The 19642-nt window shown below is 40.2% G+C and overlaps 1 protein-coding gene across 1 annotated transcript; it reads left to right on the top strand.

Annotated features, from left to right (window-relative positions):
• The first annotated feature begins 8309 nt into the window (after positions 1–8309).
• LOC118628379 (glycine N-phenylacetyltransferase-like) lies at positions 8310–19311 on the top strand. The gene is made up of 5 exons (XM_036259289.1): positions 8310–8387; positions 10973–11080; positions 15802–15928; positions 16811–16982; positions 18909–19311. The coding sequence occupies exons 1-5, from the start codon at positions 8310–8312 to the stop codon at positions 19309–19311; spliced, it is 888 nt and encodes a 295-aa protein (XP_036115182.1).
• Positions 19312–19642: the final 331 nt, after the last annotated feature.

Below are 19642 nucleotides of genomic sequence, written 5' to 3'. Positions count from 1 at the left end.
AGAACTACAATACAGATGAGATTAATTATTAACTTCAAACTCCAGAAAAGAATTGTGATTCAATACTCTCAGCTGAACTGTGTTTTTTCCCCTACCCTTTTCATGTTTATTTTAAGGCTCTCCCATATGGCCCCATAGAGATCATGACTTCCATGTGAATGCGTCTTAGAGTAGTAATGATAGGTTATTACTTATGTAAATTATCTTCATAAAGAGAAACAGATTGTGTCCAGTACTTCCCATCTATTAATATTGCATCACAAAAGTTCATGGACACCGGAAGTAGACCAAGGGTGAACCTGTAAAGAGCGGGCAGGAAGGTAGGTCGGTAAATGAAGTCAGGCAGCAGTGACTTTCTCCTCATATTCTCAGGGGTTTGCAAATCCAAGTTTAACACAGTCCGAGTCTCATAGTTCCTACCAGAAGGAGTTAACCAGTGCTTCCTAGGGCTATGGCAACTCACACCATCCTCCCCGCCGCAGCCAGTTCCAGTGCAGCCTCCTGTGAGAACCATATCAGCTTCCACTTAGAAGCAGTACCTCCCTCTTGTGAAATCTCACAGAGTTCGGGCAGAACTCTTCCTTTCCCTTGTCCACCAGGTTTAGTCAGCGTGCTATGGTCCAATCATTTCGAGAATCTCCGTTCGATGCAGTCAGTGAAAATGTAGAAATGCTCTGTACACTGTGTGGTAATATACTCTGTACACACCAGGCCCTTAGGTTTAAGGATGGGATACTGCTCAAGACGAGGCGAGGATTGGGGATACAGCAAGTGAATCTGTTTTCAATATTACTTAACAATAATAATGAACAGAAAAATGATTTCTGATTTAGACCATTAAAATGTCCCCCATAAAAGCAGAAGCTTCAAATTGTAAAATCCACAGTAAACACATGAAGTGACTTAGTTCTTTCTATGGGAGATTATCTTCAGTTTTGGACATGTTTAATTTCCTTTATTAGATTATATGTTCTTAACAGGAAATGTCTCTATTCTAGTTTCTTCTAAGCTCACAGTTGCTCAGATGATTGATAGGGGTTGAGTGTGTAGTCAGGGTCCGAATGAGAAGCAGAGGTAGGTGTGTCACAGGATTCAGCCTTCTGCCCTTCTGTGTGCCAGGTGAGCACTGTGTATAAATCTGACACTGAAGATAGAGCTCCCTGGAGAGGCAGCTGGGAAAGGAAATGAATTTGAAGTGGGAGAGAGCCAGGACACGCTGAAACCCACAGCAGAAGGTGGCCCTCCCAGCAACAGAAACCTTGTCGATTCTTGCTGACTTTGACCTTGGGAGAATGGGTGCCCTGCAGAAGCCAGGTTCCTTCATTAGGAGCTAAACACCCCGGCCCAGATGGCAGTGAAACTGAAGGCAAACCCCTAAACCCTTGGCAGTGCAACCCTTGCCAGCCCAGCCACTGCCTCATGTCACAAAGCCTGCTGCTCCACCCTGCCCTCCAGATCTCCCTTAGAACCCCACAGGGCACCCTAACAGGAGATATGTAGGGAAGGAACTCCAGGAAGGTAGTACATTCGACCTGAGCTGACACCTTAGAAAGCCACAACAGTTAGGTTCTCAATCAACAGTGTGGTGATTACCAGAGGGCTGGTGGAGGAGGGTGAACAGGGAATACACGGTGACAGAAGGAGGCTGGACTTTGGATGGTGAGAGCACAATGCAATGTGCAGATGATGTCCTTCAGAAATGTACACTTGAGCCCTGGCCAGTTTGGCTCAGCGGTTAGAGCGTCGGCCTGCAGTCCAGAGAGACCCGGGTTCGGTTCCCGCTAAGGGCACGTACCTCGGTTGCAGTTTGTCCCCGGCCCTGGTTGGTTGTGCGGGTGGCAGCCACTTGATGTGTCCTTTCACGTCAATGTTTCTCTCTCTCTCTCCCTTCCTCTCTCTCCCTCCCACTCTATCTGTACAAAAAATGGAAAAATATCCTCTGGTGAGGATAAAAAAAAAAAAAAGAAATGTACACTTGAAACCTATATAACTTTATTGACTAATGTAAACCAAATAAATTCAATTAAAAGTTTTCAGTCAGTCTTGGCCGTTTTTGCTTAGTGGTTAGAGCATCGACCTGTAGACCAAAGAATCCCAGGTTCAGTTCCCGCTAAGGGCACGTACCTCAGTTGCAGTTTGTCCCCGTCCCTGGTTGGAGTCGTGTGGGTGGCAACCAGTTGATGTGTCTCTCTCACATTGATGTTTCTCTTGTCTCTTCTTTCCTTTCTTTCTCCTGCTCTATCTGAAGATAAATGCAAAAATGTCCTCAGGTGAGGATTTAAAAAAAAGTTTTCAATCAATATTTATTAAGTGAATGAATAAACAAATAGATTGATACTTAGAGTTCCAGGTTAGTGTCAAAGTCCATTTACTTATAATGAAGTAATGCTGAATAGAAAATAGTCCAGGCTTAGGGAAGGAGAGACTTTATTTGAAAAGATTTTTGCTGGGGGAGGGGGAAGGAGACTTTTATAATAGGGAGAGGGGGACTATTTCAACCATCTGAAAGTCCAGGAAGAGATGATTATTCTTTTTTAAAGGGGAGTAAGCAAAGTACATGCAGTATCTTACTGCCCAGGTTAGTCTTCCTCTGCCAATGTTGGTCCATGCTGAGTGTAGGTCAAGTTCAATCTTGTGTAGAGGAGAGCAGCACTAACAGTTTGTTAACACATCAGAACTTGGATCTGGTGGGTCAGTGGTGTTAACATTCAAGCTAACCATTTATGAAGGAAGAGTAAACAGGGCTAGAGAGTCCCGTGGTGGGAAGAGAGAAGTGCATTGATAGAGAGGCAGGAAGGACACAGCTCAGAGAATGTTTTACCCTGAGTTCAGGCTCTTCTTGCAGGGACTAAGAAGGAGGAATAAACTGACTCAATCCAGGGGAAGGAAAGAAAGTTCAGTCAAGGTTGGGTAACAAGCAGTTTGTTTTGAAATGTCAGTGGGGATTCACAGTTTAGTTGATCATTAGATGAAGTGTAGGAATTCCAAGTGTCAGCAGTTGGCTTTTTCAGAGGTAAACAAGGACACCGTGTGGCTTAAGACAGATGGGGGCAGGTTGGTTCTCTACAGTGAGTCATTTCAGGGTTGCAAAGTCGGTGGAAGAATTTCTATAACCATGCACGTTTTCCAGGATGACAGGACTTGGGTAAAATCCAACATTGTCCTTCCACCAGAGAATGGCATCTAGTGAAATACACGTTGACCTCAGCCTTTTGACCTGCTTTGAGAATCAGCTCTACCAGTTGTCTTGCTTTACTGATTTGAAGGGTATTTTTGAGGATTTTGACTACTGTACAATGATTCTGAACATGGCTGCAGGAGAGAATGTCCTGGAGAAGGCTGGGAGGATGTGGAGCACATGGAACGCTCCTCCACTGCGATGGGACAGAAACTAGTGCAGCCACTTTGGGTAAAAACTTTGGCTGTTTCTCATGAATCTCAATATACACTTACTATGTGGCCACGCAAGTGCACTTCTACACATTTATCTATGAGGAATAAAAGCAAGTGTTCATTTCTGATTCTGTGTATTTGGGTTCTCTCTCTTTGTTTCTTGGTGAGTCTAGCTAAGGGTCCATCAATCTGGTTTATCTTTTCAAAAAACCAGCTCTTTGTTTTAATGATCCTTTGAAATTTTTTTTTTTTTTTTTTTGGTCTCTATGTCATTTATTTCTGCTCTGATCTTTACTAATTCCTTCCTTCTACTTGCTCTGGTGTTTTCTTTTTGTTTGCTCTCTAGTTCTTTAAGTTGTGAGGTTAGATAGTCTATTAGAGATTTTTCTTCTTTTTTGAGGTAGGCCTGTAGTGCTATGAACTTCCCTCTCAGAACTGCTTTTGCTGCATCCCATAGATTTTGTGTTGTTGTGTCTTTATTTTCATTGGTTTCCAGGAAGTTTTTGATTTCTTCCTTGATCTCCTCGGTGACCCATTCATTGTTCAATAACATGCTATTTAGCTTCCATGTGTTCAAATGTTTTTGTATGTTCTTCTTGCAATTGATTTCTAGTTTCATGCCATTGTGATCTGAGAAGATGCTTGATATAATTTTAATCTTCTTGAACTTGTAGAGACTTAGTTTGTGCCTTAACATGTGGTCTATCTTTGAGAATGTCCCATTTGCACTTGAGAAGAATGTGTATTCTGTAGTTTTTGGGTGTAGTTCTCTGTAGATATCTATTAAATCCATTTGGTCTAGTGCTTCATTTAGAGTCTGTGTTTCCTTGCTAATTTTTTGTCTAGAGGGTCTATCCAGTGATGTCAGTGGGGTGTTGAAGTCCCCTGCTATGATTGTATTGCTATCGATTTCTCCTTTGAAGTCCTCCAGAAGTTTTTTAATATATTTTGGTGCTCCTATATTGGATGCATATATGTTAATCAAGGTTATATCTTCCTGTTGGATAGATCCTTTCAATATTATGTAGTGCCCTTCTTTGTCTCTAATTATGGCCTTCATTCTGAAATCTATTTTATCAGATATGAGTATTGCTACCCCAGCTTTTTTTTTTCCGTTTGCTTGGAAGATTTTTTCCCATCCCTTCACTTTCAATCTATGTGAGTCTTTTGTTGTGAGGTGGGTCTCTTGTAAACAACATATAGATGAGTCATGCTTTCTTATCCAATCAGCTACTCTGTGTCTTTTTATGGGAGCATTCAGTCCATTTACATTTAAGGTGATTATTGATATGTACTTATTTATTGCCATTTTTGTTTAGTGTGGTTCTATTTTTCTTCCCATTTCTACTGCTAGTTACAGCAGTCCTTTTAACATTTCTTGCAGTGCTGGTTTGGTGCTAGTGTATTCCCTTAGCCTTTTTTTGTCTGGGAAGCTCTTTATTTGACCTTCTATTTTGAATGATAGCCTTGCTGGGTAGAGTAGTCTTGGATTCAGATCTTTGTTTTTCATGACTTTGATTACTTCATGCCATTCCCTTCTTGCCTGTAGTGTTTCTTGTGAGAAGTCAGCTGAGAGCCTTATGGAGTTTCCTTTGTAGGTAACCTGTTGCTTATCTCTTGCTGCTTTTAGGATTCTCTCTTTGTCTTTAATTTTTGGCAGTTTGATTACTATGTGTCTTGGTGTGGGCCTGTTTGGGTTCTTCTTACTTGGGGCTCTCTGTGCTTCTTGAACTTGAATGCCTCCTTCCTTCACCAAATTAGGGAAGTTTTCTGTCACTATTTCTTTGAATATATTCTCTAACCCTTGCTTATTTTCTTCTTCTTCAGGGACTCCTATGATTCGAATATTATTCCGTTTCCAGTTGTCCCACAGTTCTCTTAAGCTGTCTTCCTGTTTTTTAATCATTTTTCCTTTTGGTTTTCTGATTGGTTGATTTTTTCTAGCCTGTCTTCTAATTCACTGATCTGGTCCTCAGCTTCCCCTACTTTGCTTTTTAGACCTTCCAATGTGTTTTTCATTTCTGATATGTCATTCTTCATTTCCTCCTGTTGGTTTTTAATTTTCATCTGGTTGATTTTCAACATTTCTATGTCTTTACTCATGGTGCTCATATCCTTACACATGCTGTTGAGCTTCCGCAACCTCATGGCTCTGAATTCTAGTTCTGTTAACTTGCTTAACTGCACCTCATTTATCTCATCTTCTGTAGAGGTCTCATGTTCTTTCACTTGGCTTTTGTTTCTGTTTTTCACCATTTTGGCTATCACAGTGGGCTTTGGAGTCTGCCAAATTTTCCCTGTGGGTGTTGGTGTTCTGCTGTTTGTGGTTCCCTCTCCTGGGTTTGGATGAGCCAGGGAGGACCCTCTTTAAACACCACCTTCAAGTCTTAGTTTTTCTGGTTAGTGTTGCTGGCCCAGGGAATGGTAGTTATCCTCTAGCTTTTTTTTTTTTTTTTTGCCTGGAGGCTATTAGTAGAGGTTACCTGAAGACCCTTGGTTTCTGAGTTGCCTGAAAAACTCCCTCAGGTGCTCAGGTGCTCAGTGTAAGAGGTTGGGGCAGGTGCTGGTTGTTAATGGGCCTCAATTAGCATTTCAATGGCCACCAGGTGGGATTGAATCTCTGAGGGAGGGGCCTCCGCCTCGCCTCTCCCCAGGGCCCTGAGAAGGAGTAAAATGACCACAGTCCTCCATGGCTGCGCTCAGCTAAAGCTCTTAGCACCCTCCAAGCCCCGAGTGTCCCCACACAGTTCCAGTCCAGTCTGCCTTCCCTCTGCTGAAGCTCAAGGTGAGTGGCTGCTGCCAATTTAGCCTCTGTCTAGACTCTGCGTCGTGGAGCTGCCTGGGACTTTTAACCCGAGAGCGCTGCTTCCTGCCAAGGGCGGCCACAGCTGTGGTACCAGCAGAGGGTTTTGCACTCAGCAGAAGCCCCAGGACTGAGCCGCGGTAGCGGGACACTGCCGGGGTGGCAGCAGTTTCCAGCAGAGTCCCCTGGTCCCCGCGAGTCTGTGCGGCACCAGCCGAGGGCTTAGCACACAGAGTTCACAGGAGTCAGCCTGGGTAGCAGTGTCCAGTTGAGTCCCCTGGTTGGAGCCAGTCTGTGCCAGCCCGTGCAGCACCATCCGAGGGCTTAGCAGGCAGCAGAGTTCGCAGGACTCCGGCGGGGTCGCAGCGGAGGCTTTAGCAGCAACTTCCCACCTCCGAGTTCCCTGGCCCCCAAGTGTTCAAATATTTGTACATAAATGTTCACAGCAGCTGTAGTCATAATCATCAAACACTAGAAACAACCCAAATGTATTTCAACAGGTGACTAGGTAAGCAAACTCTGGTAGACCCTTGCAATGGAATATTATTCAGCAATAAAAAGAATTCAAGTGTTGATATATGCAACAATTTGAACTAGTCTCAAAGGCGTTTTGCTTTCAAAAGAACTATAGTCTCAAAAAAGATATGCCCTAAATCGTTCCATTTATTTGGGGGGGGGGGGTATTTAAATCTTCCATTATATCATAATGGTGCTAGTTAGAGAAATACGTTATTTTTCATAACTCATCAAAAGTCCACTTAATGTTAATAAATTGTATGTAAATTATAAGTTAATTTAGCTGAACAATAATAATAAAAAAAAGTCTAGAGAGCTTTTTAAAAATACATACCAGAAGGAAAATTAAATAACCTCAAATATATTTCAGCAGGTCTAACACAGTGTCAAGTGTGGAAAATGTTTCACTACATCACTTATTTGTATCCTACACAAGGGCTCATAGAAAAAGACATTTTTCCTTTTCTTTTCTTTTCTTTTCTATTAATTCTAACTTGAGGATATTATTTCATTGACTTTTTTAAAGAGAGTTGAAGGAACGCGGTGAAGGGGAGAGAGGGGGAAAGAAGGGGAGGGGGAGAGAGAGAAAGTGAGAGAGAAATGTAGATCTGAGACAGACATATTTTGCCTCCTGTACACACCCCTGACTGGGGCTGGGGATTGAACCTGCAATCCTGGTACCTGTCCTTGACCAGTTATGGAACCCAAGTCTCTTCTGTGCATGGCAACTCTCTAACCACTGAGCTTCAATGGCCAGGGCTATTTTTGGCTAGAAGCAAGAAAAGATGTCCTTTACTTAAGTTAAAGGGATAACAATAATACCAATGGCTGGAATGTACTGAGTATTACTCCACACCAGGCACTCTGTAAAGACATACAATTATTCATTTACTATGTGCCAGATTCCATGGATTCTCCCCCATTTAATCCTCACCACAAATTCTTGTGCATAAGAAGAATCACCCAATGGACTTTTTGGATGACAGTGTGGTTAACTGTTGCTTCTACTAATGATAATAATAAAAAGGTTAATAATGATTATAATCATTTATCGAGCACTTACTGTGTTCCAGACACTCTTCTATGAACCTTACATGCATTGGTTTATTTAATTGTTCAACTACGCTATGGGACAGGTACCATGGTCATTGTCATTTATAGAGGAGAAAACCAGGGCACGGAGGAGTTCAGTAACTTTTCCAATGTCATGTAGCTTCTAACTGTCAAAGCCAGGTTTGTCACAAATGGAAACTTAATCTCAAAGAATGCTCATTCATGCTTAAAGAATACATTTGTTAATCCCTATAAAACCCTAGTTATTGGAACTCTGGATGATGTAAAAATCAAATTGAAAATTTGAGAAATATTTTTTAAAGTTTATAAAATATTAAAAATAACTTCAGAAAGAGACACCTGTGCTTTCTGCCAGACTCATCCTTCCTTGGAGTTAGTAAGGAGTTTCGTGACTGGGGTTGGGACAAAGGCCACATTAGCCACAACTCCCTACTGAGTCTGTTTTGTGTCACTGTATGTCTTCCAGAACTTCTCATTTCTTGATGCTTCTTGATTCCCTCTTTAGGCTCAGGTACCTTCCAAGATGTTCCAATTACAAGGTCCACAAATGCTGCAGATGCTAGAGAAATCTTTGAGGAAGTTCCTCCCTGAGTCCATAAAGGTGAGATTGTAACCTTCTTAGGGGAAAAAAGGACTAGCAAGTGCCTGTGAAAAAGGTGGGAGAGAGAATTAGCATTCTCTCTCCTGAACACCTGTTCTGTGCCAGGCACTCACTCATCTTGCATCTCATTTAGTTAGTATCATCTCACTGCAAGGCAGGAGTATTGTATCCAGGTAACCAAAGAGGAACTGGAAGCTCAGTTGTCTGATCTTCCAGTGATCACTCCAGTAGTGAGTGGCAATGCTATGATTTGAACCCATTGTCATCGTTGCTGTGTGATGACCCAAAACTGGTCCGTTGTGCCCTTCTAAGAATTATGTCAGACAACAATGGAAGTTTCTCAGAATTGCAAAGCTGACTGAAACTAACACATTAATATTTAAATTATTCTTTCTAAACAATCAAGTGACTGATGAAAGGTTAACCATTATGATTCTACTTTGAAATTACTAACAGTTCAATTTCTATTCTGTCAAACCCCAATAAATTGTATTTAATTTGGGATGAGACAGAAATTTAGTTTCAGAAATGGATCAATGATCTTGTACCATAGAGTTTTTGTTTGTTTGTTTTTCAATTTTGTTTTGTTTGTTTGTTTTGCAATAACATATGTTGCAAAGAGAGTACAATATTACCAGGGATAAAATATGGCATTGCATTATGATCAAGATATCAATTCACCAAAAAGACCAAAAAAAAAAAAAAAACTAAAATGTATACACAAAATACATGAAGTAAAAACTGATGAAAATGAAAGAAGAAATAGATAAACTACAGATATAATTAAAGACTTCAACACTCCTCTTTCAATAATTTAAAGAATAGGCATAAACCTGTAAGGACATAGAAGAGCTGAGCAATACTATGAGCCAACTTGAACCAATGGATAATATATAATACTTTCCTCAACAACAGCAGATTACGTATTATTTTTAAATGCACATTGATCGATTTACCAAGATAGATCATAATTTTAATTTTTTTAAAAATTGAAATAATATCAAATATGTCCTTAGACAATATGGAATTAAACTTCAAATTTTAAAAAACTTGAGAAGTATCTGGAAAATACCCACATATTTAGAAAGTATACAACACTCTTCCAAATAGACCATGCTTGAAAATGACACACAAATTAGAAAACATTTTAGTTGAATGAAAATGGAAGTACAACATATGAAAAGCTTTGGGATGAACTAAAGCAATGATAAGTGGGAAATATATATTATTAAGTGCTTATACTATAAAAGAACAATGGTCTCAAATCCATGCTTTAAGTTTTCACCTTAAACAGAGCAAAAGTAGTGTGGGGAAAGACGTTTCTCAACCTTTATCAGGGTTAGCAAATAAAATGATGTGATAAGATTAATATCAAACACTTTTGTTTTGTTTTTTTATCATCACCTGAGGATATTTTTGCATTTATCTTCGTTAGCAAATAAAATGATGTGATAAGATTAATATCAAACACTTTTGTTTTTTTTTATCCTCACCTGAGGATATTTTTGCATTTATCTTCAGATACAGCAGGAGGGAGAGAGGGAGGAAGAAAGAGAGAAACATCGATGTGAAAGCAACACAATGACTGGCTGCCACCCACACAACCTCAACCAGGGCCGGGGACAAACTGCAACTGAGGTACTTGTTCAGCCCTTAGCAGGAACTGAACCCGGGACTCTCTAGCCCACTGGCTGATACTCCAACTGCTGAGCCAAACCGACCAGGGCAATATCAAATACTTCTTGTACAGTTACTAAGTATCAGCAATTACACCAATACTTGACACAGACTTGAAGGTCTTACTTGACTCATACAAACAGAGAATCACTGCCTCTCAGTTAATTCCCATACTTGAGCCAGATTACAGGGATTACAGGCCCAGAGCACTTGAATGAAGGGAAGAATGGGTACCCTTGAGGAAGAATCACTACACTACAAAAATATGACCACTATACCCTGGCTGGGTGGCTCAGTTGACTGGAGCATTGTCTCATACACCAAAAGTTTTGGGTCAATACCCCACCAGGGCATATACCCAGGTTTTGGGTTCGATCTCCAGTTGGGTGCATATGGGAGGCAGCCTATCAATATTTCTCTCTCTCCCTCTCTCTCTCCCTTTCTGTCCCTCTAAAATTAAAAAAATAACATATCCTTGAGTGAGGATTAAAAAATAAAATAAAATATGACCTTTGTATTGTGTGTATATGTGTGTATGTGTGTGTGGAGGGGGAAAGATGTTGAACAAATATATATTAGATAATTTATCATTTAAAAATTGTGTGACTATGTAAATAAGTGGAGTGAAATGGAAAGATATGTTACTAAACTCTACAATGTGATAGTAAATGATTTTTATTTATTTATTTTATAGACCTGGATATTTGACTATATTTATATAATATTCGCATGGTTTAACCCCAAAATCTATTTCCACTGAAGTAATAAAGTAGGAATGAAAGACTCTTTGAAATACGTGCCCTACCAGTCACCCTGATTTCATAGAAATAATTTTATCCTGATCAAACAGGGCACTTGGACATCCCTTCCTAATAAGTTGACCTTCTCACTTTCTCGGGATGCTACAGGTGTATGGGACCGTCTTCCACATGAACCAGGGAAACCCGTTCAAGCTAAAGGCCCTGGTGGATAAGTGGCCTGATTTTAACACAGTGGTTGTCCGTCCCCAGGAGCAGGTAAGGTGCCAGGTGTGGAATGCATACCTTTCTATTTGCTATATGTGCCTACCTTGTATCTGGCAGTGTAGACCCAGGGGACACAGAAGTAAATCTCAGTGATGGTGAACAAGTCCTTGTCCTCAAGGAGCTCACAGCCTGGAGGAAAAGGTAGATGAGCAAGTAAATTACAACACGGTATGAAAATGCATGAAAACATTCAAGAACCTACAAGCAACAGAAGTAGCACTGGCCAGGATATGATTAAAGCTACAGATGTCACGGTGTGCAGGGAGAGGATCAGAGGGCTTTCCTGGTTAACATTTCAGCCACACTGAATTTTGAAGGTAAATAGGTTTTTGACACTCTGACAAGAGCAGAGGGTGCATTTTAAGCACAGAAAATAACACCTAAAAATATGGAAAGTTAGATATGAACAATGTTTGAAAAATATAAAGAACAGATTCCAATGCTTGCATTTGGGAGTGTATTTTAAGTACCAGACTTTTAAAAATCGCTCAAACTCATCTATGACCAACCCACAGCTGATATCATACTAAACAGGGAGAAGCCGAAAGCCTTTCCCTTAAGATCAGAAACAGGACAGAAATGTCCACTTTCACCACTCTTAGTCAACAGAGCATTGGAACTCCTAGCCACAGCAATCAGGCAAAAAGGAGAAATAAATGGCATCCAAATTGGAAAAGAAGTAAAATTGTCATTATTTGCAGATAATGTTATACTTTATATAGAAAAAACTAAAGATTTCACAGAAAAAAACAGCAACAACAACAACAACAAAAATACCCTACTAGAACTCTCTCTCTCTCTCTCTCTCTAAAAATTTTTAAAAATATCCTTGGATGAGGATTAAAAATAAATAATAAATACAATGAAAACAAAAACAGCATGGTGCTGGCATGGATCAATGGAACAGAACAGAGGCCAGAAATAAACCCATGCCTCTGTGGTCAATTCATATGTGACAAAGGAGCCAAGAGCATACAATGGAATAAAGACAGTCTATTCAGTAAATGGTATTGGGAAAATTAGACAGATACATGCAAAAAATAAATAAAAATAAAATTAGACCATCTTCTTATACCATATATGTGAATTAACTCAAAATGTATTAAAGACAAATCTAAGACTCAAAATGATGAAACTCCTAGAAGAAAACATAGGCAGCAAAGTCTCTGACATTTCTCTTAACAATACTTCTTTAATATACCTCCTTGGGCAAGTAAAACAAAAGAAAAAATATACAAATGGGACTAAATCAAACAAAAACTTCCTGCACAGCAAAGAAAACCACCAACTAAACTAGAAGACAAGTTACTTAATGGAAGAACATATTTGCTAATGATACATCTGATAAAGGGTTGATGTCCTAAATTTTTTTTCTTTATTGATTTGAGAGAAAGAAGAAGGGAGAAGGAGAAAGAAATAGAAACATAGATGAGAGAGAACATCGATCAGCTGCCTCCTGCATGCCCCCCACTGGAGATTGGGCCCACAACCTGGGCATGTGCCCTGACCCAGAATTGAACTGGCGACCTCTTGGTGCATGAGTCAACACTCAACCACTGAACCACACCGGCTGGGCTAATGTCCAAAATTTATAACGAACTTTAAAAACTCCATACACACACACACACAAAGAACAATCCAATTGAAAAATGGGCTGAGGACCTGAATAGACACTTCTCCAAAGAGAACATACAGATTATCAATAGGCATATAAAAAACTGCTCAACGTGACTAATCATCAGAGAAATGCAAGTTATAACTACAGTAACATATCACCTCACACCTGTCAGAATATATATTATCAATAAATCAACAAATAACAAGTGTTGGTGAGTATGTGGAGTAAAGATAACCCTTTGGTGGGAATGCAAATTGGTGCAGCCATTATGGAAAACCGTACGGAATTTCTTCAAATAATTAAAAATGGAACTGCCTCATAGCTCAGCAATTCCATTTCTGGGCATATATCCTAAGAAACTCAAAATACTAATTTGACACAATATATATGCACCCCTATATTTATTGCAGTGTTATTTACAATAGCCAAGCTATGGAATCAATCTAAGTGCCCATCAACAGATGAGTGGATATAAAAGTGGTGGTACATATATACAATAGAATATTTCTCAGCCATAAGAAAGAATGAAATCTTACCTTTAAGGGCGGGGGGAGAAAAACATCTGTAACAAATATTAATTAATAAAAATTGCAACAACAACAAAAAAGACAAAAAAAAAAAAAAGTTTAAAATGAAAAAAAAAGAATGAACTCTTACTATCTGTGACAGCATGGGTGGACCTAGAGGGTACTATGCTAAGTAAAATAAGTCACTCAGAGAAAGACAAATACCAATGATTTCACTTACATGTGGAATCTAAAGAGAAAAACAGATAAATAGACAATATAGAAACAGACTCTTAGATACAGAGAACAGACTGATGATTGCCAAAGGTGAGGGACGAGTAGGGACTGGGTGAAAAGATGAAGGAATTGAAAAGTACAGATTAGTACTCGCAAAATATTCACCAGGATCTAAAGTACAGCATAGAGAATATAGTCAATAATATTGTAGTAACTATGTCTGTTGCCAGGTGGGTACTGAAATTATCAGAGGACCACTGTAAAGTATATGACTGTCTAACCACTATGTTGTACACCTGAAATTGATACAAAGTAACATTGAATGTAAACTGTCAATAAAAAATAAGATTAAAAAAAGTAAAATTACCCAAGCTAAGTGGTTCATACTTTTCAAATACAAGTATGTTATAAGCATATAAGCATATTGGACAATATAAAGCAAAAAGTTATGCATGTAATAATATGTAGACATATAACATCATTTTAAAAATTCTCACTCAAGGATATTTTTCTGTTTATCTTCAGATAGAGTGGGAAGGAGAGAAAGGGAGAGAGAGAGAAAAATCGACATAAAAGAGACACATTGATTGGTTGCCTCCCACAAGACTCTGACCAGGGCAGGGGACAAACCCCAACCAAGGCACATGCCCTTGACTGGAATCGAACCTGTGACTCATTGGTCCCAGGTCGACACTCTAACTGCTGAGCCAAACCAGCCAGGGCTATGATATCATTTTAATATAAAATATTTAAAAATAAAATTTTAATGTATAGTGCTTTTTATTTTTCATTTATTTATTTATTTATTTATTTTATTTTTATCCTCACCCGAGGACATTTTTCCATTTTTTGTTCAGATTGAGTGGGAGGGAGAGAGATAAAGAGAGAGAGAGAGAGAGAGAGAGAGAGAGAGAGAGAGAGAAACATCTACATGAAAGGATATATCAGGTGGCTGCCTCCCGCACAACCCAGCCAGGGCCGGGGACAAACTGCAGCTGAGGTACGTGCCCTTAGTGGGAACCAAACCCCGATCTCCCCGACCGCAAGTCAATGCTCTAACTGCTGAGCCAAACCAGCCAGAGCTGTAGTGCTTTTTAGAAAATAACGAAACCAAACAGAATACAAAATAAGGATATTTAACTTAATTATTGAAATTTAAAAATAAAAACATTCTTGCTTTTTTTAAAAAAAATTTTTCTTTATTGATTTTAGAGGGAGAGGGAAAGAGATAGAAACATCGATGAGAAAGAACATAAATCGGCCACCTCATGCATGCCCCCTACTGGGGATCTGGCCTACAACCTGGGCATGTGCCCTGACCAAGAATCGAACCTGCAACCTCTTGGTGCATAGGCTGACACTCAACCACTGAGCAACACCAGCTGGTCAAAAATTTTTGCTCTTTGAATTGATCTTAAAAGATTGTCAGTGATATTAAAACTGAGTTTAGTTTAGTTCTGTGCAATACTTTTCTGAATTCTACCCTTGTTGGGTTGTTCTCTAACTCCTTCCTTCGTTTTCCAATAATCCCATCTTTTATATTAACTTTGAGAAGATATTCTTGAATAAATTTTGTATTTCAATTTTGTTGAATTGCAAATTATTCTAAAATAACAGTGCATTGTGGTTTACATTTCAAAGGTATTAAGTGTCTTCATTTTGTATAGTATATCGTATTTGTGTGAAAATTCGAATATAAGGATACCTGTGTCAATTTCAATATTGTCATGCTCATAATCCATTTGTTATGAGACTTTGAAATAGATTTATTCTCGCAATGGGAGCTTGCCTTTGATAAGAATACCTTCTTTCTTTTTCTTTAAAAAAAAATTTTTTCTTTATTGATTTTAGAGAGAGAGGAAGAGAGAGATAGAAATATCGATGAGAGAGAACATTGATCGGCCGCCTCCTGCATGCCCCACTGGGGATTTGGCCCACAAACTGGGTATGTGCCCTTACCGCAATCGAACTGGTGACCTCTTGGTGCATGGGTCAATGCTCAACCACTGAGCCACACTGTCCAGGCAAGAATACCTTCTTTCTTTCTCCTGAGGATTCCAGAATTACAGAAGAATGCTTTCTAAACAGGTGCATTTTTGGTTGATTTGAAAGTGTAAAACAAAATATAAATAATTGGTTTAGCAAGCTTTTCTTCATCACCAATTGAGTAGTTGAGTAAAACCATGACATGGTCTCATGATGTAAATGGGTCAGAGATAATGATAGTATGTTAAGAAATATCTAAATATTTAAGTTTTAAAATAGTAAAGTATAGTGAAATTTTTAAAGTCACATACTCCAGTCATTTGGTATAATCAATTTGATTTATCCCACATTACTCAACCAAACAGGAGATGACAGATGACTTTGATTACTACGCCAACACCTACCAAATCTATTCCAAGGACCCCAAGAACTGTCGAGAATTCCTTGGCACATCACACGTCATCAATTGGAAACAGCATTTACTGATCCAAAGTAAGTAACAAATCTGGGATGTGTGTTGGTTGCTGGGACAGCTGATGTCTATATCTGCCTGGTCCCTTTTCATCAGAACACATTCCCCTACTGCTTTTTCTTCCTTCTACCAAACCCCAGACACTCAACTTGATGTTCATTCCTTGTATAGCATATCACATGTGTGTGATATGCTGCCACTACCTCTTTCTTCAGAGGAGTAGAATTCAAACATTGCAAATCATGGAGTGAGAACAAGGAACTGCGAGTAAGGCAATTTCTTGTTGGCTGAGGATATGTTTTGCAGTCCCCTTCAGACTTCTTCAGGATGATTAGGTGTAAGAGTAGAGCTCCCCCCCCCCCCAATCCCCATGGCCTCCCATTTCTAAAATAAGGATGAGAGTTCCTTGTGCCCTAACGCACCTCCAGGGCACAAGGACAACTGCCCTGGTTATGAGCATGCCCTCCAGAGTGAGACTCCCTAGTGGCATCCTTCCTCTTCAGGTTACTTGCTTTGTGATCTTGAGCAAGTGATGTAACTTATCCACTATTCAGTTTCCTTGCCTATAAAAAATGGGGATAATAAAAGTATGTAAAACATAGGGTCAATGTAGGATCACATGTGATATTAGACCAATACCTGGGCATGGTGTTTGTGCCCATGCAAGGTTGACTACTGTTTTTAAATATCACTTTTCCTTTGATTTCACAGTAATAGATTCAGGATTTCTAGTAAAACCTCTGTTTTGCATAAGAGAAAACATGCTCAGGCAGTGACATGGCCAAGGTCACATGGTCATTGGCAACACCAGAAGCAACATAGCCTGACTTTTAATCCTGCAAAATTCCTTTGGGAAGCTTGTTGTAGCTTCTCACTTTTCTTTTTACTTTACTCCTTTCTAGGTTCACAATTCAGCCTGGACGAGGTAATACAAAATCTTGCAGCCATTAAACAGGTCAAGGTCAAGCAAACACAATGCTTCCTCTATATGATGCCTAAGACAGCAAGAAGACTGCTCCCTTCACTGCCAGAGGCAAACAATATACCTCTTGAAATCGGCAGACCCAAAGCCATGTGAGTTTGAAAAAAGATGCTCTCACTTCTCACATCTTTCACTCCTTGCCTTCCTACATTCACTCTTGCCTCCCTACAATCCATTTCCAGCATGATTCTTTCTTTCTTTTTTAAAACATCTGTTTATTGATTTTAGAGAGAGAGGGAGAGTGAGAGATAGGAACATCGATGAGAGAGAACATTGATTGGCCACCTCCTGTGTGCCCCCCACTGCCAATCAGGCCAAACACCTGAGCATGCGCGCTGACCGGGAATTGAAGGTGCCTGGGTCAATGCTCATCCACTGAGCCACACCGGCCAGGCCAGGGTGATTCTTTTGTTTGTAACATGGATCATGTGAGTTCACCCATTTAAAGCAATTCGTGTTTCTCAGCTCACCTTGAACAAAAGCTAAAGCCCTTTATGGACCTTCAAAGCCTTGTAAGACCTAGCATTCATCACCTCTTGGACATCATCCTGTCTGTCTTGCTTACTGCCATCGGTGGCTCAGATCAACTTTCTGCAACTTGATCTCGTATATTCTCACATGTATTTGAGCCATTGCATTTGTTCTTTGTCTACCTAGCTGCCAGTCCCTCTGATCTTCACATATTTGTCTGTTTCTTGATATTCATACTCTCAAATGTCATCTCCTTAGAAAGCCTTTTCAGAGCATAGTGTCTAAAACTACACTCTCATATAATTCTTCATCACAAAACCCAATTTTAATTTTTTTATGGCACTCCTCATGATCTGAAATCACCTTATTTGTGTATTTATATACCTGTTTGTTGTTTGATCTTCTCCTATGATATTTCTAAATTCCTAAGAGCTGGAGGCCTCTCAAGGTTGTTCACTGATACAGCCTCAACAGCCCAAACAGAACATGTACTAGATGCTTGATAAATACTCATGTAATGAATTCACATAGCAAATATTTCCAGTAATAAGAATTTACACAAATTATTATTTTCTGACCCCACCATTGATTTCCCGTCTAACACTGAATGTAACTGAGCCGTGATGCTGGAGACTTGATAGAGACGCCCAACCCCCTGGCCCTGTGTGTGTTCATGTGCAGGGGAAAGTTCCATTCACATTGCATCACACAGTCCACCTGAAAGATACTCTCAAACCCATCATCTCACTTGATATTTTTGTCCATCTCATGAAATAGACAAGATAGGAGATATTCCCCTTTTCCTGCCAGAAAATAGGCTCAGATGAAGAAAGAGCTTGTTAAGGTCACGTGAAGGTCAAGGCATAACTGGGGCTGGAGTCTCCATCTTCTAGTTCTACATGTGGGCCTGTCCCAGGACACCTGCTCAAGCCCCTCACCCCGCAGCTGAAGCCTTCAGACTTCTGCGCTCTGTTCCTCGGGCGCCGGCCGCCCACACTCCAATCACTGCCCCTCTCTGAACCTGAGCTTTCCCACGGTGGCCAGGGGCCCTCTGCCGCCCGTATTCTAAGAGTCCATGACTCTCAGCTCTGGTTCTACATACAGCTAACGAGCATGTGCTTCGGGGCACTTGTTTATTTTCCGTTTCTCTGCTTTTCATATCCGTAAAACATGGGAAATAGCAATGATCCCATCTTCAGTGGGTAATTTAATTATTAATTAAACTAATTTTTATGTAATTCTTATTGTTTGTGTGGTACAAGGTTTATTCTTATGCAATAACTCATATAATATTCATAATATGTATCTTGGCAAGGATGCTCTTATTATCCCTATTTTATGAAGGAAGAAAATGAAGGCAGAGAGACAGCATGTTGCCTGCTCAAGGTCACACAGCTCGTGAGATTATGCACCAGGCCTTTTGGCTACAGTGTCTATACCTCTTCCCCTGCTCTTATTTGCATTGTCTAAAGATAATTTAGGGATAAACAAATTTGTTATTCCGCAGTGGGTGTGATATATGTGTTGTTCTCTCTTGTTTCTAACAGGAACCAAGAGCTGTTTAAACTCTCCTCCCTTGATGTTACCCACGCTGCCTTGGTGAATAAATTCTGGCATTTTGGTGGCAATGAGCGAAGCCAGAGGTACATTGAGCGCTGTATCCAAAGCTTCCACTCCTTCTGTCTGCTGGGACCAGAAGGGACCCCTGTGTGCTGGAATCTGCTGGAACAGACAGGAGAGTTGCGCATGGGGTGCACCCTGCCTGAGTACCGGGGCCAGGGTCTCGCACCCCATCTCTTGTTAGTCACTACACAGGCTCTGGAGAAACTTGGCTTTCCTACATATATCAGTATAAATCAAACCAACAATATCATGCAGAAAATCAGTCACAATCTGCATTTCATTCCCATGCCCTGTGACTGGAACCAGTGGCAATGTGTCCCTCTGTGAAGCAGTCCTGAATACGAGACAGTTTTGGGTAGGTTTGTCATAGAGCGGGAGGAACTTGTGAATGGATGGAGAGAGAAAAATAAATGATGACCAGCAGAGAAGCAATTCATGTTATTTGGGCTCTGGGGAAGCAGTGTGAATGGTGAACAGGACAGACAGTCCCTGCTCCCAGATCACTCCTGGATCTCCCTTTGTGTCCAGCAGTGCTGGCATGCGCAGCCCCTCCTGTGCTGAACCCCGACTTGTCCTCTTTCCTGCACGTCTGGATCTCAGTGATACTCTTTACTCAGCTGCATGCTGCCCTAACGCCTCTGCTGGACTCCTATCTCAC

This window comes from Molossus molossus, unplaced genomic scaffold, assembly GCF_014108415.1.
Source record: "Molossus molossus isolate mMolMol1 unplaced genomic scaffold, mMolMol1.p scaffold_m16_p_13, whole genome shotgun sequence".
NCBI lineage: Eukaryota > Metazoa > Chordata > Mammalia > Chiroptera > Molossidae > Molossus > Molossus molossus.
The sequence above is the reverse complement of the archived record's forward strand: the minus strand, read 5'-3'. Positions and strand labels throughout refer to the sequence as shown.